The 21,663-nt window shown below is 35.8% G+C and overlaps 1 protein-coding gene across 1 annotated transcript in view; it reads left to right on the top strand.

Moving 5' to 3' along the window:
* Positions 1–16,160, top strand: part of LOC108680087 — a 72,724-nt gene extending 56,564 nt beyond the window's left edge. The window contains exons 3-7 of the mRNA XM_047880046.1: positions 6,559–6,683; positions 11,756–11,825; positions 13,444–13,514; positions 15,189–15,401; positions 15,858–16,160. Of these exons, the coding sequence (XP_047736002.1) occupies positions 6,559–6,683; positions 11,756–11,825; positions 13,444–13,514; positions 15,189–15,401; positions 15,858–16,019 (641 nt within the window). The 3' untranslated portion in view covers positions 16,020–16,160. The remainder of the gene's footprint in view (positions 1–6,558; positions 6,684–11,755; positions 11,826–13,443; positions 13,515–15,188; positions 15,402–15,857) is intronic.
* Positions 16,161–21,663: the final 5,503 nt, after the last annotated feature.

Raw genomic sequence — 21,663 nt, 5'->3', positions numbered from 1 at the left:
GAATATTTTTCCTCATGAATACGCATCACTCAATTTCCTGAACAAAACCCTATATTTTTCTTTCCGCTTCGTTATACCGCTCTTAAAAGCATCGTCGCAAGATATTTTTGCGCCAAGAAAGGCCATTTGCACTTTATTAGCAAGCCTGCGAGCATGAGTGGTCGAAATCTATTAATTTCTCCATTACTTGTCGTCACGACCGCTGCCTCATCGTCGTTTTATGACAATAGCGTTATCTTTAGAGTGCGTAAACAGAACAAAGGCGATGCTCCTGCATGGAGGCTATACATCAACCTGGCGTATGAACGCTCATGAATAAAACATAATAATTTGTACAAATTCCTGTACAAAATTTGCCGATCATTTATGTTTTGGAGGGAGATGTATGCGCTCCATTTTCCATTTTCTGTTGCATTATCTGCCTGAAAGGCAAAAATCTACAAAAAATCTAAAAATCACAGACGATATGCAATATGAAGGACAGTTTTTTTCGTAACAAGTAAAAACGTGAAAAATTATATTCTTATGCTGTTAATTTACTTACATAAATGAATCTTTGACATTCAGCTAACGAAATTGCAAATAACATTTATTTAAACCGATAAATATAGGAACCTTTAGAATTTTCATGCAAAGAATAGTGGTATTTAATAAGTGGGAGAAAAAGGCAGTGACACCAACGTTTCCGTCGCTAAAGGAGCTGAAAAACTTGATTGCAAAATTTCGCAGCAAGTTCACCGATTGTAAATTCCACAGAATTTAACATCGGCTTCACAAAGTTGTATTATCTTCAATTTACTAGTTGTGGACAGGACGCCTTTATACTCTCTAATTTAAAATTTCTTCCTCAATGTTCCTTATTGTTAATTTAAACCTATAATATTAACTTACATTAAATATAAGATGTTTTTTGTCAAAGTTTATTTGAGAGCATATAGCGCTGTAGTGAACCAATTCAGAGGCAAAGTTTACTGCCCTAATTTGTGGTTACATAGAAGACAAAGTCGATATCCAGCCAACAAACCTCACAGTGTCGTCGTCAACGCGATTTAAGCCACAATAGCTCAGGTGAACTCATCCTGGTTTCCTCATTTTCAGATATTGACCACCTTGGGCAGTCTCAGAAAGCACGCAATTACTGATGAAATAAAGGAATAAAAACACATTTATGTGCGCTTTTTCTCCCTACAGTAACCGGAAAGGTACATGAAAAATACTATTTTTTAGCCCGTGTTATTTTGTAATCACTATTCAATCCATTTTATTTAATCGTGTCAGTTTATATTCTGATGAAATCTAGCCATAAATTATACCAAGGACTAACAAGGACATATCAAGGAGTCGTTTGAATTACCGCAATAAAGAGAACAGCCATGGAAGGGAGAGAAAATGACTGTACGTCATGCAAGGGCTGCCCACATACATATAAAAGACCAAATCTGTTCAGATCTGAAGAGAGTTGCACAATCTCTTCCTTCTGTAACATTGCTACTATCAATTCTGACCTTTCGCATAATCGGCCGCGAGCCTATGACAAAACAAATGCATGGAGTTATCTCAATCGGTGCCAAGCTAAGAAACGAGGAATAGAATGGCCCGGCATCATCCGTCGACACATAAAATTATATACTCTATGTACATCGTTCAAACCATAAAAAAATTAATATTGGAAATCAGCTTCACGCTGTGAATCCCAACACAGGATTCTTTTGGGAAGGAATCTTTTGGGAAATACTGACCAAATGTAACTAGGAACTTATTTATAAGCTCAGAACTTATTAAGTTATTTTGTAGTATTTAAGAACAAGAAAGCAGTCCACCTGATTAAGAAGGCCATTCCATCCGCAGCCTAGTGATGCCAGGCAGGTTTCCTTGAACACTTCAGGAGTTCAGGACAGCTAGGCGGGTGTGTCGCAGTCCGTCTGTAAAGGGGCCTGTACACAGGGATAGTACTAGCCGCTAGTTCGTCCGCCGCTTGAACTGCCCACGCTACTAGCCTCGTGTATAGGGATTACTCTCCTCGTGTACAGGCTTACTTGCCGGATAGTCACCAAGCGACCGACACTTGTCAGATTTACTAGCCGTCTGCACTAGCCCCGTGTAAAAGTACCTTAAGCTTGGCAAAGTTCGATCGTTGGTAGTAGAAGAGATTAATAATTAATTTAAAGTAATTAATAGTGCGAGGGGTTTGAAATTTAAAATGGTATGGTGGCGCGTGCTAGATACTGACAGCGGCCTCAATCCGCGGTAGATTGGAGGACATATTTATAGACATTCTAGAAATTCCAATCGGGGCTGTGCTTTATGTTTAAAATTGTAGGAGTACCTTCCAGCACTATTTCAATGCGATAAATATAGGTAAATACCATAAATACTATTTGCTGAAAATGATAAACATAGAAACATACCATAAATATTTGTAACTTGAATAGCGGCTTCAAAAATTATTCGTACGCGGGAACTTGGTGCGGAGTGGTCTAACTTATCATTTAAAAAAAATCCTCATTGCTAACTACAGGCTGAATTTTAGAATCCCACTTTTCAGTATTTAACCATTTCAAGTTAATTACAGGCGGCGGTGCCAACATAAACTGTATATCCTTTTATCCACCTCATTTATTTTATTCGAGGAATTTATATATAAATAACCTTAAAAAACTTATAAGAAAGAGTCGAATGGTGTCGCCAGCCAAAAGATTTACTAATGGTAATTGATGTTATGGTCGTGATTATGCCTCAGCGACGATCACGTGGGATGTACTCGTAAACTTGAATGAAAGTGACTGGCAATGGCGGGAACAAAAATTACATGGATACATCGCCCTTTCACTTCCTATCGTTACTTCGTGTGTTTGGCGAATTTTTCAGAAAAATGTTTCTTCGTTGTATCCTTCAATTAGCTTATGAAATTAATTCAAGTTCGATGACACGTACGTGCTTTTTTCCTATGGTTCTAACTGAATTTTGGTATCGACGAAAGCAACAGCTGGTACCAGAAGTGGTTTCAACAACCTGAGAGTATAATTAGTATTATTTCAATTATGTATCGTGTTCTTTCATTAACAAATCATTTGTGTGGTTCTACCGCTTCATCAATTAAGAGAATTCCTCAAACAGGCATGTTTGAAAAAGCTTGTAAACTTGCGGCCTTACTCATTTATCCTTCCATGGATATTAATTTGTTCATGATTCCTGCACACAACCAAAGAGAACACTTTACTCTTAGCAGACTTTATGTAAAGAAAGCTTTAATTACCGCTGTTCTGAAATCATTTCACTTTTTAGCATCCGAGAACTTGTATTTCTAGCCTTTAATCTAAAATTATTAATAATTATGTAATTATTAATGCTTTTAATTTCTAATAAAATTCTCCTAGTATTCATTAAAATAATTCGTAACACATTTTATCGAGGAAAATATTTTCGATCCTGCTTATATATTCTAAACATCATTTGCGTCACGGTGGACTTGTCAACTTTTCAATTTTATTCTCATTTTGGCAAGATAAAAATACGGTTTCAAATTTTTATCGCGGCAGATCAGAATAATTAATAATTTAAAAAGCCTGGGAGCTTATATTCCACAAATTTCTATCATCACTTTCAGTGCTCGAAGGGCCAGGCATTAATTAAAACAAGATAATGATAACGGGATCGCTTAGATGTGCTTTAGAGCATGAAATTTAGCTTCGGGCAATCTTGAAAAAATTAAATATTTCTTCTATACCAATAAATTTACGGCGCTGAAAAGATGGCATGGAGAGCACGCTTTAGGCATTAATCTCAAAGAGTGTGGTTTCTCTTAACTCCTGTGGCTAAAATTTAATTCATTGATATGATCGTAGACGTTGGATGTCTAGAGGAAATCTTTTTCCAACAAGTTCATTTAACGGAATTCAATTTTAAATAAAATACGATGTACTTGTGTAAAATGTTGAAGAATAAATTTTATAACGTATGACTTCATTTATTCGGGTTTATCGTCCGTAAAATTTTGATCATATTGTTGAATAAAATAGGATGAAGTAGTGCTACTGATGAAGCTAACGTAGGCCTCATTAATTCACATAATTTATTAACATATTTTAATTATTAATAATGATGCGTTTTTCTTCGTTGCGCGGTTCATCAGAAATCATGTGAGCAAATATCATTTTGCATTATTTTTCATGTAATCCCAAATAAAGTTTCTTCATATTTTAGTGGCGCAACTGGCAAAAATTCCGAGGTTGGGGAATTATGTACATCAGTGTGTGTTTATTATCCTGAACTATTATTATAAACGACGCCAAATTATTATAAACGAAGATAAATTATGTCTATCTCGGCTGCTTGTGTTTCGCGTACTCGAGCTTCTAGCTTTCCGGAGTATAGGTTGATCTTGGGGCGAGAAGCACCGTATTGTTGTTGCGGTAATTTAGACTCGCCATTGTTACAAGCGCTGCAATGTATGTTACAAGCGCTGCAATGTATGTTACAAGCGTTGCAATGTATGTTACAAGCGCTGCAATGTATGTTACAAGCGCTGCAATGTATGTTACAAGCGCTGCAATGTATGTTACAAGCGCTGCAATGTATGTTACAAGCGCTGCAATGTATCTTACAAGCGCTGCAATTTATGTTCAAAGCGTCAATCAGGCGTCTCATTTACACGCGCTACCACCCATGTCAAAACGCTGCAAATCATGTTGCAAGCGAGGAAATGAATGTTACAAGCAATAAAATGCCCGTTAAAGCACAGAAATGCAAGATACAGGCGTTGAAATATATGTCAGAAACGATGCAATGCATTCAATGTCCTAGTAATAATGGTTATTATGAGTTTGCTGTCGGGTCGAAAATTAATTGTTTATACGATTATACGACTGCAATCTACAAATGAAGTTTTTCCTTGAATTTTGTAATCATATCACACAATACAATAATAAAGCATAGACGATCCGAAAATTTTCTTTATTTTTGAGGAAATTCGATTTTCTCGATTTTGAATTTTAAAATTTTCGGTAGAAAATGGCGCCTACTACTATCGCTATTGCCACGTCCTCGCCGCAGGTAGACGCTTTAAATTCTAGACTCCATAAAATACTTGCGAACCTGACAACTTCCATTCATTTAACCTTTTTTGAAGAGAAGGGAGGTCGCGGCGTTCAACCATTAATTCAATTCGAGTTTTTGCACGGCCATAAATCAGCGTCTTGCGAGACAATGAACTTCGTCGCCGAGCGATGCCCGAGAAAGGATTTTGGCGTCGGCCACGCCTCATTGCTCGGAAGCCAACTAAGTTTACGTCAAAATTATCAAAGTTCATCATTTTGGAGCTCCAAAACAAGGCATTATGATCCGTGATAGTCAGGGGCTTGTCTTTGCAAAATTTAGTTCGATAGTAATGAGAGGACATTTATATCTTTTTCTCAAGTTAAGGTTTCGCCTCAGGTTCAGAAGCATCAATCTACTTAAGCACAGGCCTAAATTTTGGACTTGATATAACTTTCGTGTTCAACCTTAATATCTATACAGCATGGCAACAAGACTTTGAATCGCTGCTTCAATACAATGATGCAAGTTTGGCTCCGAGATCCATTTCTATTTATTAACCAGCTTTATATTTGAGAAAGGGCTTGTGCATTTGTAGTTTGTATGCTGATGCATTTTAATTATAGTGCATCGACATCATGCATACAGTATGCATGAATAAAAGTTAGAACACTTTTTATTTAGACGGCAAAATTTGAAGAATCATTTGCTGAGAATTTTAGAATCATTTATATAAACATAGGATAACAATTTATTCAAAGTTACCACCGTCTGGAGTAGCCTAGTGATTTTTTCGAATATTGTGTACGGTACAATGCCTTTATTAAATTGGCAGAGAAATATAGCAGTCCCGAAATAAACTAAATTTGTTCGTTAAGAATAGTGCACTCGTTTTTGATCTTGAATTCAATATTTGATCTTCAAAAGTTTAGTGAAATAAATGAATATTTTCGGTGGCGTCTTATTTCCACTGCATTAAATGTATTCTTCCGAGCAGTTCATTTCTCGACGAGAAAGTTCAGTAGGCAATATCATGCGGTGGACTTAAATTAATATTGGAGCAAGCGGTGGTGGCAACTGCAGGTGTACTATATTTTTTAATCTAACTTAAATATATCTGTTGAGCTGTAAAGTGACAAACACAAATTACTTCGATGAAAATACATACTATTAAAGTTCTCATACACAATATTCTTTGTAACACTCAATATGTACGCTTCTGGTTTGCTCAAATGCAAGCTTAGTATTAATGAGCATTGCATAATAAAGTTTATTGTATAACTGGGAAGACTAATATAAATGGTAATTGGTTAAAAATTGTAATGTATAAGTGAACGAGCATAATATAACTGAGCATTTTGTTATCAAACTGATTCTAGAACTGAAAAAAGGTTTATATAACTGAGCATTTTCTTATCAAGCTAATTTTAGAACTGAAAAAAGAGTAATGTAACTGAGCATTTTATAATAAAATTTTTGTATAATTGAACAAGTCTAGTATAATTGAATTTTTATTTTGTGCAGAAGAGGAAGGCGACGACTTCTCGCTTCAGGTGACGCGTCATCGGCCAGAGGAGCTGGACAAGCTCACGCGCACGACGCTCTTCACGAGACGGGAAATTCAGCTCATCTACCGCGGCTTCAAGCAGGTTATACATGCTACACTCTTATATATATATTTATGAAAGGAGGAAAGAATTGGATAAAAAATTGAAATTTTATTTTCCAATTTGCGAATCCAAATTTAATTTATTTAGTAAAATTTGTACTCTAAACATTTTTTTATTTATCTATCAATTTTTTTTACTCTAAATATTTTTTCAGAATTTTGGAACGAGAGTACCATCTTCTACGTCAAATTGGGGTTTAAATGTGTTTTCGTAATTAAGGATACACATATTTGTTATCATTCTTGGTATTAGCGATTACGGGGATGACGGCCGGAATGCCAGGCCAACCTGCTAGTAAAAAAATATAAAGAGTTATTCTAAACGATGGACCTAATTTAATATATTCGTATTTATATAAGTAAAAATTCAAAATGAAAAATTTATACACCACTGGATGGAGGAAGAATCAATTTTTTAAACCTATTCAAACGCGGAATTGGGCCTGGAATTTTTATCTAGTCAAACGCGGAATCACTTCCTGAGCGTTGGGTAGGACGCATAGGAAATGAAGATCAGGCTCTACACTTCTGGCCACCGAGATCACCTGATCTCACCCCATGTGACTATTTCTTATGGGGTTACGCCAAAGAAGCTGTTTACGTTCCGCCTCTACCAGCAACTCTGTTTACGTCCCGCCTCTACCAGCAACTCTGTTTACGTCCCGCCTCTACCAACAACTCTACTTCCCACCTCTAACAGCAACTCTGTTTACGTCCAGCCTCTACCAGCAACTCTGTTCACGTCCCGCCTCTACCAGCAACTCTGTTCACGTCCCGCCTCTACCAGCAACTCTGTTTACGTCCCGCGTCTACCAGCAACTCTGGTTGATCTGAAGAACCGTATCACTGCTGCGGTGCACTCGGTAACAGAAGATATGCTTTCTCGTGTGTGGGACGAGTTTGGCTATCATTTAGACGTTTGCCGAGCAGCACAAGGGGGGCATATTGAACATTTATGAATATGTAAAAAATGAAATCTTTCTCTTTTCATTGGTGTGTAAATTGTTCATTTTGTATTTATACCTAAATAAATACGAATTTATTAAATCGAGTACCTACATAATTTGGCGGAACCCTGTACAAGCAGGTCAATAGACGCTACACAGTACAGACATTTAAGCTTTTTGTTGAATAACTGTGATAGGGGTTGAGAATGAATTACATGTATTCTATTTGGAGATACATAAAGTTTGAGATAATAATGTAAGACGAATTTGGAAGCGATGAAATTTTTAACGTTTTATATATAAATGTTTCGTGGACAAAGAAAATTCACATGAACAGGAAGGAAAGACAAAGATGTGATAAACCTGGTTATCTTCGAGCACAGTTGCATTATCAAAAAACGTATAAAGAAATTCGAATTGGACCTTTTGTTTTAACCGAATTTTAGAAGGAGCGACATCTCAAAAATCTATCCGTTAGCAATTCCTATAGCCTCACGACGTCATAAAAACCAGCATCAAACATGAAATCTTAAAGGCATTAGTTAGCTAATTAAAGAAATGCTTCGCATGGGGGAAAATTTCTTTGTGCTCTCAAAAATGCAAGTTTGAGGAAGATTGGTCGGCATTCTGACGACGTCATTATTTACGGACCCGTGCGAGCTCCGTTCCTTTATGCAGGATAAATTGAAGCATCATGCAAATTCCTCAAGTTTTGGAACTACTGTTTCAGGGAACTGGTGTGGGGCACCGGTGAGTTCCATGTCATCGCTCATGACCGCAAGATTTTGTCGGCCGGTAGTGAATTAAAAGTTTGAACGTACAAACTCAATGCACTAATAACTGTTCTGCAGCATTCGTACTTCGCACTGGTCTCCAGTTCGGCTCAATTATTATTTGTTGCCATGAATCGGAAAGTTGAGAAAAGACCCAAATAAATTCATGGGGAGCAAAATTTAAAATAACTTTTTTAAATGTGTTAAATTGACACACCACAACACAGCTTTTGCGAAAAAAGATTCCGTTGTTACTGTAAGGTTATTTCATCCCTATATTCTACGCTATTTCTTTACAAATAAAAATTTGCATTTTTTTAGGCAAAGTCGAAGCAGTATTGAAGCCATTGAGCAAATTCCAAGTTTGGAGTAATCGAGGATTTAGAATCCGCGTGTTGGGAGTCATTAGCAAGCTTAGGGAGCTATTTTGCTCCCAAAAATCATGCTATTGCACGTTAAGGTCTCTTAGGTTACGGAGCGGAATTGTGCAGATTCGGATGCCGTACGCTCTTCTTAGGCGGGTTAATTACTCGGGATAACGACAATTTATGTCCTTTAAGAACCCATTTTATGAATCCTAACTTCCCGTAGTGCTCGTTGAGGAACAAGTTGCCAGGGACTCTCGTGGAACACGAATAAAACTGATGCTATTCACAGTACCGGAAGATGACATAAATTCATAGAATTCGCGAACGTGAGGGGGAATTTCCTGCGTGAAAAGAATATATACTGGCAACAAAGTATTCTTGCCCGAATTCATTATTCATGAAGATCATATTCAGTTGACGCCCCACTTCTCGTTGCATGGTGATGCAAGAATTTCGATTAATATTATACGTTATATTTAATGTGCAAAGCTGTGAGATGTAATAATACCTACTTACAGCTTGTGGGTTTTTCCCTTCAAATTATTTGCCCATGACCATAAGATGCTACAAATAAACTTTTTCATTTAATTTTCCTGTGCATTGATCAACTTTAATCGAAAATTGTACTAACTAAACAATTAATACTTGCATTTAATACTATCTCAATGGACTTGAAAAAATACATTTTTTCATTAATTGATTCAACATCGATTTTAAAGCAAATTCCAAACCGACCTCATGTACGCTGTACATTTGCACCTATTATTGAAATATCCCCAATAATATTCTTGCGAAAGTTTCAATTCTACCGGTAATTAATTACATGGTCATTCATAATTCATGATATGACACGTTTCTGTTTCAGTTGCACCTGCTTGTGGCAATGTCACCTGCTATATAACTTCATCTCTGATAAGTTCATTGGATTGATGTAACCTGCTGACCTCGTCTCTGATAAGTCCATTGGGTTGATGTGTGCATTACCTGCAAATGAGCTGCTGACACGAAGATGCAAAGCCTCGTTCACAAACAAAAAGACACACAAAACAATTGCATATCGTAATCTTATTTCTGTTTGGGAACTTTAAACTGTGGGAAATTTAGTTGATGGATTTATAAGAGAAATACTAGGGTACTGAATTCAAGCATAAAATAATACAAAAAGGTTACAGTATAAATTTGTCCAATGAAGAACTATACAATGTGCCTAAATTGTCGAAATTTGAAGCTTTAAAATTTAATTGAACTAAAAAAGTTTGTTAATAGCGAAACGCTTCGCGATCCTTTTGGCTATGACAAAAGGGGTCTATTTAATCAAATTAGTTTGACCTGTATAAAAATCCAATTTAACTTAAGATAATTCAAATTCTTCGAATCAGCTTGATCAATATTTGTGGATTCTAATCCCGCTTGAAGGTGCGTTAACTTGAACGCTGCTAATTATGACGGGGGGTTGCTAAATAAAATTAATTAAGGAGCTTAGAAGCTTATCTTGTTGCGTATGATAATTGACGTGCAATATTGTGTGCAACGTTATTGGTGACCAATTTTGAACGGGCGATAGGATATGAAGTTATTATATGAATTAATGCCATGATGAAACTATAAATAATCACCGCAATCATGAAAATTATATCTAAATTCAAATTTTTATTCAGAACTAGTTTTATCTAGATTTATGCTTTAATACAACTAAAAAATCATTAAAAGGAATTTTTATATGTTCATGACACTATTTACCCTGGCATTGGTAGAGATCTGCGAAAATTTCGGTTAATAGCAATCATAAAGGCAAATAATGTTCATTCTCACCCTGGCCATGCAGGTTGAAGCTCACAATTTGTTGTATTCTGAAGCACTATACACACAAAGTTTATTTATGAAAAGTGATTCACAGAAATCAGCAACGGGAAAATTTCTATCAAAAGGAGGTTAAAACTTCCTGTATAAAAATATATAATACTCGTCTGATGAGCGTCGCGCCGTAAATAGAAACTCCACGGGACGGAAGACCAGCTTTTCGATATGAAGTGTGCTTGACAATCCGGAGGCCAGCCTGCCTTAAGAGTAAAGGACTTCCTAGAGACGTGTCTTACCTGTGGCTTTAAAAGATGATGTGTATGATGAATATTTCATGAGATGTGAGTGATTCGTGAAGTGATTCATTATTAGTGATTCATGAGTAGTGAGTGATTCATGAAGTGATACATGAGTAGTGAGTGATTCATGATTAGTGAGTCATGAGTAGTGAGTGATTCATGAGTAGTGATTCATGTGTAGTGATTCATGAGGAGTGATTCATGAGTAGTTATTCATGAGTAGTGAGTGATTCGTGAGTAGTGATTCATGAGTAGTGATTCATGAGTAGTGATTCATGAGGAGTGATTCATGAGGAGTGATTCATGAGGAGTGATTCATGAGGAGAGATTCATGACTCATGACTGTGAGTCAGCTAACACTGCGAGTAACTGTGTGTAGGATTATACTATGAGTTAATGTGTCCGGCTGCTGGTTAATATTATATGAAAGATTATCTGAGTTAGCTAATGTTGTTTGAATAATTAAGTGGAAAATCTCTTGCAAGACTATGTTTTTCCGCTGTTGATATGAACATGACCGTTTGATTCTGCTGTTGTAACGGCATGGATGATGGCGGCTGATAAGCTACTCTTTATTTATATATCATTCCCAGACTGAGTAATGCGTTCATTTTCAGTCCAGGTATAAAACTTGATAAGCGTTAAGCGTATTCCATTTGCATTAGTGTCTAGATGCGATTTAAAGACATTACCTTTAAATTTTATTGATATTAATTCATATGAAATTTTAATAATCTTATGAAGAACCAATAGATCTCTACTATTGTTATCTAAAGACAGTTTTAGTTCAATAATTTCGGTTCAATCGCCTCGTTGGCATGACGTTCAAGATGTGTCCATAAACTGAACTGGAAATTTGTTTCAGGAATGTCCCACGGGGATGGTGGATGAGGACGGCTTCAAAAAAATATTTGCTCAGTTCTTTCCCCTTGGGGGTAAGTTTTAAATTATAATTCATTATCACAAAACATTATTATAAATCGGTGTGGTCAGAATTTTTTTAGCAGTGATTATGAGTGATTGTTTCTATATGTATTGATAATTATTTGGCTCACTATTTCCCTGTCATGGGCTTAGTGGGATTCAACAGATTGCAATTTCAAGACATCATCACTGCTATCTTTGATCCACAATAACAAGTCGATAAGTTCCACATTTTATGATCATCCAGACAAAAATACCTAAATATCTCCGATGTATCAGAGTGACTAGACATGCAGTCTTCTCAGTATTATGGAGTAATTTAAGTATGCACTATGAATACTATTTTTACATTTATTTTGGGGAAAGTTTAAAGTTTCTAAAATTTTTATGGAATACACTGCACACTAGAGTACAATGAGAACAGGATTTTCATTTGAAATTAATTTTCCTATGTTGATTTTTTTCATGAACATAATTCAGTTGTTGCAAAAAAAAAACCTTTTTAATTATTTCACAGCCAAACCATTTGCCGAGTTTCCTCGTAATTGAAACGAGAAAAACGAAATTTCAATTTGATTTTGGCTTGATTGTGAAATATCTCAAGTTGCTGTAAGGAGAGCACTTGGGTGTACATTTTATTTAAATTTGTTTTGAAATTATGTGTTTACATCACTAATATTGTAAGCTGGAATAAAACAATCAGGCTCTTGACATAATTCCCTCATTTGAGAAATCAATTTATCTTAAATCCTGCGATAAGTCTACTGAAGCGCGCACTATTTCCCGTGGCAACAAGATTGCTAATCCTTCTTAATGAATCGCTGCGACGATCTGATGCAAGTGCCTGAACCTTCTTGTGTTCCCGAGTTCTCGTAATAATTGTAGAAATGATTATGCGCTCATCCGTTACAAACAATATTTGCCTCAATAGACAACTCTGTCAACATTGATCACAATTTATTATTCAGATCTGAGCATTGATTTCCATAGTTCAACGGACTGAAATATTCTGATAAAGAAAATGCTGTATCACCAAAATTCAGATGCTATAATTTTTCCGATATCAGCATTAAGGATTACATTTCCAATATAAGAATTCTTTATCAATAACTATCCTGATATATTAAATTAAATAGATTGTCATCTATTAAACAGGTGCTGTCCATCAATCAGGCCCAGTCCGGGGATTAATAAATGACCATTGAACAGATTACATGCAAGAATTGATTACCTTCCATCGAACAGCTATGGGCACCTTCCATAAATAGGTTATATATATGTATGGGTTTATATTGGTACCTTCAATTACAATTCGAACCTCAATTTTCCAACGTTTACTAGAATTTTTGTAAATAAATTCAATAATTTCAGTAAGAAAAATGTGAGTTTTAACGCGACAATTACTTCTATTTTTTTATCAATTCGGCAAAGAAGAAACTTGTGCAATAGTACATGTAGATTTAAACTTACTCTAGATGAGCGACGTGGAAGGTCAACAGAAATTTATGTGGATAATGAATCAGTTAATTGTTGATCATTTGTGAGTGTGTATTAATCCTTATGATTTTAGGACAACCATATGATTTTATGATTTTAGGACGAGCCAATTGTGTTTGTGAATTTTTTCAGATGCTTCGAAATACGCTCATTACGTCTTCAACACTTTCAAGCACAATCACCAAGGCCAAATAAGCTTCGAGGTATGTGTATAATAATTTGACTACGTTTTCCAGGCGACACGAAATTGGTACTAAAAATGCTGGTTTTGATTGGTGTTAAATTTCATTTCTAAAGTGATTTTTTATATAAAAAACGTGCATTTTAGCGTTAATAGATCGTTCATTCGCAGAACATGCGTCGCTTATGAAATTGTTCTTCTGTGAAACTAAATGTTCACGCCCAAAATCAACAGAGCATTCAGATTGGCTTCATTAAAATATTTTATATGTGTAGTTGTTTGGCATAACCAATCTTAGATCTTCTCTTGAAGAAACGGGAGTTCAAAAACTATGTGGCTCAAGATAGCACCTTCTATAGACGAATAGGAGTGATCTTCTTAGTTGACCTGTTCTGAACATTTTATCAAAATCTATTGATTATTGCCTATCCATTGTTTGGCCATTTCTTTATGATATATGTTTAAGCGTTTTCAAACTCCACTTTTCCAGCTAGTTGAATAAGTATCTAGACAAGTTACGTTGTTTTTATTATTGGAAAAACAATCGTTCCAAAAACACTCGATTGCTATATGGATACCACTCGATGCTGCAATTTTTCTGATATCAGCATTGAGGATTACATTTCCAATATAAGAATTATATTTATATATTATATATCCACACCCGCTCGATTCAATTAAGTATCAATAGAAAATAAAAAAAATTCCAGTCCATATGACGAAAAAGTTTCGGAGTACATTTATATCTTCCGTTACATGAAACGTGCACAGAGAATTCCCAAATTATTTTTAATTTACTGGTACTGGACAAATGAGAGAAACATTTTGAACAGAAAAACGTTGCAATTGGACAAACTAAAACTTTGTATCATTTTCTGCTGATTTTATATTTTTAATGAGACTTAAAATTATTTTGGAAAGTAGCCCGAACGTTCCTACTTGCGAATTTTTATTTGAGTTCACATAATATTGTCAATAATTGATATATCCTTTACTAGAAATTTACTATTAGGTAGCTACTTATCGCCCCCTAAAGAAATAAAATTATAACTAACGAAAACATTTAATTTGCTTTGTTATGCTGATAAGCTTACCAAAAAAATCCTGATGCCATTCCTCAGAATTATTTTCGTATAAAAACAATAAGATTTGTTTATGAACATGATGATACATTATAGAATTACAAGGGAATTATAATATTTAGAAATAGGCTTCTGATTCAAAAGCGGTTCCGATGCCCCAGCCGAATCAGAAAAAAAATCACAGCAGGGAGCGAGATCTCCAACACAGTTGATGTCGCTCGTTATTGCAACACATCTCCTCTCAATGACCAGCATTTTCCTTAAGATACCGATGGCTATCAGGTCATTTTTCACAGGATTTCTTGTCGGCTCTCTCAACTGTGTCTCGTGGTTCAACACAAGACAAACTGCAGTGGATATTCGGCCTGTACGATGTCAATCACGACGGGTTTATCTCTAATCAATGACCAGCATTTTCCTTAAGATACCGATGGCTATCAGGTAATTTTTCACAGGATTTCTTGTCGGCCCTCTCAACTGTGTCTCGTGGTTCAACACAAGACAAACTGCAGTGGATATTCGGCCTCTACGATGTCAATCACGACGGGTTTGTCTCTAATCAATGACCAGCATTTTCCTTAAGATACCGATGGCTATCAGGTAATTTTTCACAGGATTTCTTGTCGGCTCTCTCAACTGTGTCTCGTGGTTCAACACAAGACAAACTGCAGTGGATATTCGGGCTGTACGATGTCAATCACGACGGGTTTATCTCTAAGAAGGAGATGGAGGACGTGGTGCGGGCAATATACGAGATGCTCGGACGCTCCACCAACCCGCCCATGGATGAGGCAGCTCCCAGGCATCATGTTGACAAGGTCTTCCGGGTCAGTTTTACTTATCAACTTGTGTCGAAAATTTTCTTTCAATAATTTTTTTTCTATGAGGAATTTTTTTTCAACTGCCGCATTCATTTTATCTTGCTAAGTATCTATGATGTTATTAATGAATTGTTAACTATTCTAGTCACCCTATCATTACTTTCCAATCTATGATGTTATTAGTGAATTGTTAACTATTTTAGTCACGCTATCATTACTTTCCATGCAATAAGTGCTTTTATACTATCGAAATTTACTTACATTTATCATTTTTTTCCACATTGGATTGTGTTCTACTGGTACAATTTTTTGCGCCCCATAAATTTCGATTAAATAAATAAAATAATGAATTATGGCATATATAATAACATACAAAATCATTTTTGCATTAGTTTCAGGTCACTTACGCAGACTCAATACAAACGTCAAGAAACTGATTTTAATTGCTACTTTTACGTGCAGCTCATCGACTCCAACAACGACGGTACGATCACCATTGAAGAGCTAGCCGCCTTCATATCGCAAGACGAGACCGCCCTACAGTCCCTCAGTATGATGGACACGGTGCTCTACACGCGCCCTCCTCACCCGCTCATCACACGGCCTTCCCTCAGCAATCCTTAGCTCCTAACACGGTGCTCTACACGCGCCCTCCACACCCGCTCATCACACGGCCTTCCCTCAGCAATCCTTAGCTCCTAACACGGTGCTCCACACGCGCCCTCCACACCCGCTCATCACACGGCCTTCCCTCAGCAATCCTTAGCTCTTTAGCTCCTAACACGGTGCTCTACACGCGCCCAGTTAGAACGATGTGAAGGCTTTTAAAAATAATGTCAGCTTCTTTGAAAAACTGAGAAATTTGGAATTTCTTCGTGACGACAAAGTGTAGCAATGGAAATTATTATGAGTAAACGATCCTTACCTACAGCCAAATGAAAACGCGGCAAATTACTTCCAAGGTAAATACAAGAAACAAAGTGTATTTCTTGATTGGAACATTTTTATTTTAGCTATTGGAAATTGAGAACTATCGCAACGGGGAGCTTTAATACCAGTAATTTCATCCTCATAAATTACATATCTTATATATTTCTTTTATTTTAACATTTCTCATAAGTTATATTTCTTCTTGTATTCACACTTTGCAACGTCAAGTTTTTTTTTTTTGAGCTAATGGCTGATATTTTTAATATCACATTTTTGTTTTGAGCTAATTTTTGTTGGATGCCAATTGATTAAAAAAGAAGGTTAAGAGCTACTCAACTATTACAGTTTATTGCTTTATCACCAGCAGTAATTTGAGGTTCCCATGATTTGCAGGTTTTCTCACCAACTTGCGAACAAAATAACACCAGCGGCGTAAACTGCTGCCTGGAGCCAAACTTTCCACTCATAACATAACAATTTCATAAGCAACGCCGGGTTAACCTGCTGGTACGATGTAATCCGTGTTAACTTTTCTCTCATTACATACCATAATATACTACTTTATGAGTAACGCCGGGTTAACCTGCTGCTACGATGTAGTCCGTGTTAACTTTTCACTCATAACATTACAATTTCATGAGTAACGCCGTGGTAACCTACCGTTACGATGTAATCCGGGTTACTTTTCCACTCATAAAATAACATAATATACTTCATGAGTAACGCCGGGTTAACCTGCTGGTACGATGTTATCAATCGATTCCTAGAAACTCAGTCGCGGATGTTAATAGTTGAAGGACAGAGAGCTCACTCTCAGCCTCACAGCAATATATTTATAACTTCAACAAAATATTGTCATCTGATTGCTCTGTTTGTTGACATATACGAAGTTAAGTCAACAGTTTGGCACAGAAAGTAACGAACAGCGTAAATGAAATATGGCTCGTCTCGACTAGCAACAGTAGAGAGAGAAAAATTTCTCTCGTAAAGTATAGCAAAAAAGAAAATTATTCATGAGACAAAGTACAATAACATTAGCCTTATACCCCGTTCAACTCTTACTATTGTAATTTAATTGAAATAATTTTGAATAACTACAGATGTATGGATTTCTCCGACTTTAAAACCCTCCTTAACACTCAGCGGAGTGAAATTTTGGAGAAGTCCTCGGCCAGAATAGGAAACAGTCTCAAGAATTTCTAAAATGCAAACTCTTTCTTACTATATTAAATTAATTGCAAGATTATTCCCTTGTTATAAAATAGACAATGTTACTATGTAATTAAAACCGAGAAATTACGTCTAAAATTTACGAAAAATCTGGTTTTCAATAGCTATAGTTGTTGGCTCTGCCCTCAAAGTGCAACGCTCCCGCTTAATTTGAAAGTGATTTGAAAATGAAAGTGAACGGCAGAGGAATTTTTATGCTGTGTGGGCAGACTCTGTGAGGAAGCTAAGGCTATTTAATAATTGCAGATAATGGTTTCGACCTTATTAACTGTGAACGAATTTGATGGTTTGTGTTGCGAGCTGTGAAACTAGCAGACAGTCGCTTGTTTTGATGTTAATAATATTGATAGCAAATATATCATATATTATTTTAATTTTTTTGTAAATAATTTTACAAAGTTTCGCCCATTTTTTAGAGGTGGAATCATTCTGATCTTGATTCATAAATTATCATGTAAGCATTGCTTGTGCTAATCAATGTAAAGGAGAGCAAATACATTAAGAGAGCTGCTTTGTAAATTGAGGAGCTTAGCAATATATTTCCAACAGTCTCGGTCAACGACCAACGAACTATATAAAGGTGAAATGTCTTTATTAATTAAAATATTTCATGTATGTAATGTAAATGACCGCTTTTTATGTTTCGGGTGATTCTGCTAAAGCTAAAATATTAATCGCTTGAATCAATAATAAGAATCTTATATTTTCTTTTGAAGAATTTTCCTCGACCCATCTAAACCCGGCAAAATAATTGGATAAAGCTTTTGCTAACCTAGCTTGGTGACAAAAAACAAGTCAAACGTGATCGAGTCCCTCGGCTAATCGGTATTCACCAGGGAACTCCTTGTACCGGACTGTACGTCTCAGTTGTGTTTCAGAGTAGACGAAAATTTTTACTCCCTCCCCCCCCCAATTTGTCACGCTGGTTCAGGTGGACGCGGTTTAGAACAAGCGACGTCTGGTACGGGCAGTAGCCATCTGCCCGTTACGGGCAGTAGCCATCTGCCCGTCTTCTATTTGCATCTCATTCAGAGGTGTCTTCTGACCCATGCTTTCACTCATGAGTTCTTCGAGGCCTACGTCCTCAGATGCAGTTAACCTACGCTACCCAAAAAATAATCATATACATTATAAAATGTTTCACCGGCTACAAGTCTCGGTTTCGAGCTGAGTTTTTTCTTTTCTTGCACCTTCTCATCTATCACGTAGCTGCGATATACTGTACGAGCGACATATTGTAAGAGTGTCTTCGTATCTGATGCTATTCACTTTCCGTGTTGATCATATCTGATTTCGTATCTTCCTTCGTATCTAATGTGGTTCACACCTTGTTCCTTCTCTAAGATTTTTATGTTGTTCCTTTATCGATTACTCTGATAATTTCTGCCTCAGCTAAACGATTAATGTTTGATGATCAAGCTTACTTGAATATTGTCGATACCCTCAGACTTGCGAAAACCTAGCTTGATATATGCAGGCTAGTTGAAGTGGATCCGCACACTTACACGGACACCTTGCCAACACCGCACCCTTTTTATTTATATGGTCTCATTTACGTGCTTACGTAGCTTCTTTCTCACCTATTTCACTATGTTGGCTTGAAACCTACACTGAGTTCGGGCGCCAGAACACCGAAAATTTTGTTGAGCAATAAATAAATTGAAGTTCTTCAAAGAATTGAAACAAATTCAGTTATAGTTTATCGTCATGCATAATAGGCATAACGCATAATATGGGTTAAATTATGTCTCTGCAATTATACTGTAATTTTGTTAATTTCAATTCAACTAAATTCATGTTTGGCAGTTCAGAAGTAAAATCAACAACAGATGCAACATTCCATATTCCTCGTTCTAGGGGTAGTTTAACAATGAATATAATGTTGTTAATGACCAAATATCATTAATAATCGCCATTTAAGTTAAAGGTTATAAAAATAAAGGCTAAAACCAAAAAAGTTGCATAAAACATTTTACTGGATAGAAGTCCTAGATAAATAAAACAGAACGTTTCGGGCTATGCCCATCATCAGCTAGTAAAATACATCTGGAAATACATGGAAATCAATTTTAGTAAATAAATTTAGAAAATGATAAGGAAAGAAAGGAAAACTATTGACCTAGAATCGAAAGAGGAAAAGAGCTGTTCACAAAAAGAACAATAGGTTCTTTTTTCAATTACAAAGATAGACTTCCTTTAGCATCTAGGTCTTCTCTGGTGTATTCTTTCAGTTGTGCACAATGTGCATCTAGCTACGTCGGTATGACCGCACGAGCACTTTTCACCAGAGTTGCCGAACATGCTGGAAGAAGTTTCCGTACTGGGCGTCCACTTGGTCAGCCGCCTCATTCATCAGTCAGACTTCATACAGAACAGTGCTCAGCCAAACCGATTTACGAATTTTAGAGTCTCTTTACATCCATAAACTTAAACCTAAATTGAATAACCAATCCAGCTCTTTTCCTCTTTCGATTCTAGGTCAATAGTTTTCCTTTCTTTCCTTATCATTTTCTAAATTTATTTACTAAAATTGATTTCCATGTATTTCCAGATGTATTTTACTTGCTGATGATGGGCATAGCCCGAAACGTTCTGTTTTATTTATCTAGGACTTCTATCCAGTAAAATGTTTTATGCAACTTTTTTGGTTTTAGCCTTTATTCTTAAACTGAGAAGAACTCCTCGAGATATTGAGGTTATAAAAAATACGAAAGGTTAATTTTTTCTATGCAGTTTTGATGATAATGATGTAGCATATATTGATGAATACTCTGTCAATCGCAATTGAAAATTCGTATCATCCGTTACTTTTTTATTTTGATAATTAATTAATTATAGGAACGCGTACTCGTTGCCATATCAACTTTTATAAACAAGTATTTTTGTGCCCAAAAAAGTAAATGCGGCACTTTTTCTAGGGTTTGCTAGCAAAATAATAATAATAGGTTTCAGTTGACAGACTAGCGGCCATAATTAGTTTCATGGAAGTAAATTGACATATGCTGTCATAATGAACAATTACACCGTTAAGTCGTCGTAATAAAATGCTTGCCGACCTAATCGCCAAGAAATCAATTTCGAACAGTTTTTCTGAACTTAGGTTAGATGCCGAAAAATATTCACACTTGGCAGCATCATTGTACAAGAAGGTCAACATCCATGTCAATTGTTTGGACAATTCGCATTACAAGTTTGAATTTTTAATTTCTATGTACGACATAGAGATGGGTTGCACGTAATCTATTCTAAACATAATGCTGAGTCGCTGGCTGCGAGTTTAAGTATAAAATTAACGAATAATTTTTATTTATACGGATAATTAATAATTATACGGATAATGAATTTATGCGAGCAATTGAAATGGGCAAACGTCATCGTACAACAGTAAGAATTTGTCTTCATTAACATGTTGTTCAATGTGTAATCTATCGCTTATAGATAATATGAAAAGTTGTTAGATTATGTTTGAAGTATATCTTTAATTGTAAAATATTAGAAATGTTATTTATAAATTAATTAATGTTCAAATTCATAAATATAAGTAGAAGGTTATATACAGGTCTTCTGAGGTACCGGATAGCAGAAAATTCGAAAATATTTATACTAAACTAATACTTGACTAGATAATTCCCACATCGAAATCAAATTTAGTAGGAGTGGCTCTGCGGTATTGCGTTTTGATTATTATTACGATAATATTTTATTGTATATCGAAATTTAATTGCGAGAGAATAATTCTGTTGTAGAATCTAGACATATTCCGCTACATCTCTCATGCATAACTTAATTACAGTACAAGTTACCTCTAACTGAAATTATTTAAATATCGAAAAATCAAATGCCATCGGAAATTTGATCGTTAGTAAATGCGCAAGATAGACAGAGTTGAATGGTTGATATTGTTTAAAAGTAAACAATCAATAAATAATTAACTAGTGAAAGTGAATTTTACTTCAACGCCCGCCTACAACCTCCTGGAAGTATAACAACTTTGAAAATTTTTGAGCCGACAGTCCCACTCCAAACCTAGATTGGCAAATGTGTGTTATTCCATGCGTCATTTGCCATTAAAAGTTAGCAACTTGATTTCAAATAAAGTATAGAAGTA

Source organism: Hyalella azteca, unplaced genomic scaffold (assembly GCF_000764305.2).
Source record: "Hyalella azteca isolate HAZT.00-mixed unplaced genomic scaffold, Hazt_2.0.2 contig4507, whole genome shotgun sequence".
In the NCBI taxonomy this organism is placed as follows: Eukaryota; Metazoa; Arthropoda; class Malacostraca; order Amphipoda; family Hyalellidae; genus Hyalella; species Hyalella azteca.
Note: the sequence above shows the minus strand (reverse complement) of the source record. Positions and strands in the feature narration are given on the sequence as shown.